The sequence below is a fragment of the Tupaia chinensis genome, unplaced genomic scaffold (assembly GCF_000334495.1).
Source record: "Tupaia chinensis unplaced genomic scaffold, TupChi_1.0 Scaffold000561_1, whole genome shotgun sequence".
Lineage (NCBI taxonomy): Eukaryota > Metazoa > Chordata > Mammalia > Scandentia > Tupaiidae > Tupaia > Tupaia belangeri.
Genome location: NW_006160074.1, coordinates 2,129,165 through 2,132,414, shown reverse-complemented (window position 1 = coordinate 2,132,414; position 3,250 = coordinate 2,129,165). Strand labels below are relative to the sequence as shown.

At 64.7% G+C, this 3,250-nt stretch overlaps 1 protein-coding gene across 1 annotated transcript in view; it reads right to left on the bottom strand.

The window, feature by feature from the left end:
• Positions 1-9: 9 nt before the first annotated feature.
• The window catches only part of LOC102490526 (C-Jun-amino-terminal kinase-interacting protein 1), a gene marked incomplete at its 5' end in the record, with an annotated part of 5,040 nt that continues 1,799 nt past the window's right edge, over positions 10-3,250 (bottom strand). Inside the window, 8 exon segments of the mRNA XM_014591338.2 lie at positions 10-144; positions 507-605; positions 712-782; positions 908-1,024; positions 1,175-1,284; positions 1,554-1,726; positions 2,161-2,236; positions 2,418-3,230. Of these exon segments, the coding sequence (XP_014446824.1) occupies positions 72-144; positions 507-605; positions 712-782; positions 908-1,024; positions 1,175-1,284; positions 1,554-1,726; positions 2,161-2,236; positions 2,418-3,230 (1,532 nt within the window).

Sequence of the window (3,250 nt, the reverse complement as noted above, 5' to 3'; positions counted from 1 at the left end):
CTTTGTGGCGCGCAAGCCGTAGCCGTGGCGGCCTGGCCTGGGCCCGGGGGTGCAGAGGGCCGGCAGCGCTGCTACTCCAGGTAGATGTCCTCTGTGGGGCACGTGTACTCCACGAACTGCTTGTAGAACTGCTGGAACGCTCTCCTGGGGGCAGGGGACACACAGGTGACTGGCAGTCAGCAGCCTGGGGAGGAACAGGTCTGACCCAGGAGTCCCAGGGCAGGGGCTCTGGTTCCCCTGGCCAGAGCCACTCTGTTCTCCGCAATCTGGCTTTCCTGAGTAAGGGGCCGGCTGCAGACGGGTCTGTGCTGACGAGCTTGGGACCCAGCCCAGGGCCACTCGGCCCTCCCACTTCGGGACCACGTAGATCTCCCTCCTGAAGACCAGTCGGCACTCCCGCCTCGGGACCATGGCAAAGAAAGACTGAGGGCTACGGCTGAGCACAGGGACGCGGCCCTAAGGCCTGTGATGGGTTGGTCACTGGCAGGAGATGCACACATACTCACCCCACGGATTCTGCCAGGGCTTTGGTGGAATCTTCGGACACAAAGACGTGGCAGGCAAACCGGTGGTCAGCGGGGTGCTTGGTGATGAACCCAAAGTACCTATGGCAGGACAAGGCTGTCTGTGGTGGGCCAGGGTCTCAGACCCCATCCCACCCACAACGGCTCCAGCCGACCGCCTAATATCACGACCCCTGGCCCCACTCACTTGTTATTCTTTGGATGGTACCCACAGAAAGAGATGTTTTTTAACTGGAAAAAGTGGCTACATTTATTCCCCTACAGGAGGAAAGAAGCGAGAGGTGGTCACGCAGCCCACAGGGCCCAGACTGGCAGGGGTGAACATCTCTCCCTGGGAGGGCTGGGGGGTTGTGGGAAGAAGGGCCCAGGTTGGGGAGAGTCACCTTGGCTTCCTGGGAGTCGTCGGCCTTGACACCGATCTTCACGCCCCGCACGCTGATTTCTAGGACGCAGCTGGAGGGCGGGTTAAAGTGCACGGTGAGGCGGCGGGTGGTGGCGATCTGCAGGGGTGGACGGATTGTCAGAGTTGTCCATTCTCTGAGTCTTCCCTGCCCCAGGGCCATCACTACCTCTAGACACCCTGTCTCTCTGCCCAGGAGAGGACAGGGACCGGGGGCTGGGTGGCCCCCGCGGGCAGCAGCGAGTGGTACCTTTTGCATAGCGGCACAGAGGACATCGTTGCCCTTGTGATAGGGGACCTGCACCGAGCCCAGGAACTTCACCCAGAACTGGTCCACCCAGTCGCTGTTTTTGGCCAGGGCTGGAGAGCAAGCAGAGGTGAGGTGTGGCTGGGCAGCTGGGCACAGGTGAGAGGACAAGGCCTATGGGGTGACAGAGCCAGCAGAGGGGGCCACCCTCCAGATGTCCCACCCAGCTAGGCCTCACTCGGCTCCATTGTGCGAACGACCTGGAGCCACCTCTGCCTGGCGCCCATCCTGGCTGGCCTAGAGCTGCGGCACCCACGTACGCAGCCAAGGGTCAGGGCAGGCTGCCGTGGGGGCTGGTGCCAGCAGGCGGGGAAGACGCTACCTGCCATGTGCTCGGGCTCCTTGGTGACCTCGATGGCGTAGTAGGCAGGAAAGACGCCGCGGGCACCAGTACGCATGTTGTACGCCTCGTACCAGTAGTCCTCGGCCTGCAGCTCCACCAGCAGAGGGTCGTCCACCTCCAGCTCGAGTTCATCTTCGTGTCGAGGCACAAACCTGTCCCCAATAAGGACGCATGAGGACTTCCTCACCAGGGCCTGCCCGGCTCAGGGCTGAGAGGTTACAGCAGCAACGTGAGTTCAATAACGTTTGCAAAAGCATCCGTGTGCCCGCCACCATGCGAGCTCCGGGGAGGCTGCAGGAGACGTCACTGAGGAACTCGAGGGAGCAGAGCCTCCATAAAGCTGCGGGGTGGGGTGAGGGCTCTGTGCTAGCGCCCTCCTGAGCACACTGCCCCAGGCCAGAGGAAGTGACAGGGCCTGGGCTCCCTCAGCCCGTGGCTCTGGATCACGCACTCTGCCACTGCTCACTGGGCCCTGTGCTGTCCCCCCGGGCTCAGTGGGCACAGGAGTGCCAGTGGCGGGTGAATTTCAGGCCCCCTGAGAGGGCAGAGGCAGGGAAGGCCAGGCCCAGCTAGCCCGCAGGCTCACCTGAATATGGCCCGGTGGGTCTGCTCCTGCTCCTCCCCGTTGATGACACAGGAGAACAGCCCAAAGGACTCCGCGCCTGCAGGGGACGGATGGGGCTGGAGGAGGGCGGCCCAGCTCTGGCCCGGGCACAGGGGCAGGTGGATAGCTCAGTCCTAGTGTCTTGGGCCTGGTGGGGCCCCCAGGCCACCTTCCAGGAGCACCCCTCGTTCTGGCTTTCCCCACCCACGTGCCCCCCACATGGTCCCTTGCTGACTCACTGGAGGAGCGAGAGCGGCCACTCATGAAGACGTTCAGGAACTTCTTGGAGAAGTGGACATCGGGTTCGTCAGGGGTGGAGTCCTCGGACAGGCAGGCAGGTGGCCGGGGCCGGGGCGCCTCCTCATATTCCTCACCAATGGCCGACTCATAGGGCGAGGAGGCGGAGGCACAGTTGTCGTAGACAGTGGCCGAGTCACTCTCTTCGCTGTAGTCTCCGAAGCACGGCCGCAAGCTCACCAGCTCCAGCTGCGCGTGCTCGTCCACCACCAGTGTGTACTTGACCGAGTCATAGGACAGGGCGCTGGTGTCCGAGCTCAGCGAGGCCCGTGGGGGTGGCGGCGGCTCCCCCAGGCTCCCCCGCCATCCTCCACCTGGGGGCTCGGCCCGCTCTGGGGACGACAGGCAGTCGAAGCCCTCGTCTTCCTCGCTGATGGAGGGGTGAGGCCGCCCTGCTGTGGAGGGGTAGGCGGCCGGGTCTGGATCAGAGCTGACCGACATGCGGCTCTCAGCGGGTGGCAGGAAGGCGGAGGTGGGCTCGGCAGGGTCTGGGGGCCTCTGCACCGGTGTCAGGTAGATCTCCTCCGTGGCCTCCAGACGCACGTCTGCCTGGTAGTGGATGCGGTCTCGATGCGAGTGGCCCCGGCCACCGGGTGGGGCGGCAGGGGGTCCGCCTGGAGGCGCCATCTGCGTGGCGGCGCTGCGGCGGCAAGGGCTGTCGGTGGAGGTGCCCCGGTCCTTGGTAGGGGCAGGGCTGCTCTGGGGCGGCAGCTCATCGCTCAGGCAGATGTGCTCGTGTGGCGGCGTCTGCTCCCCTGGACGGCAGGCAGCAGCA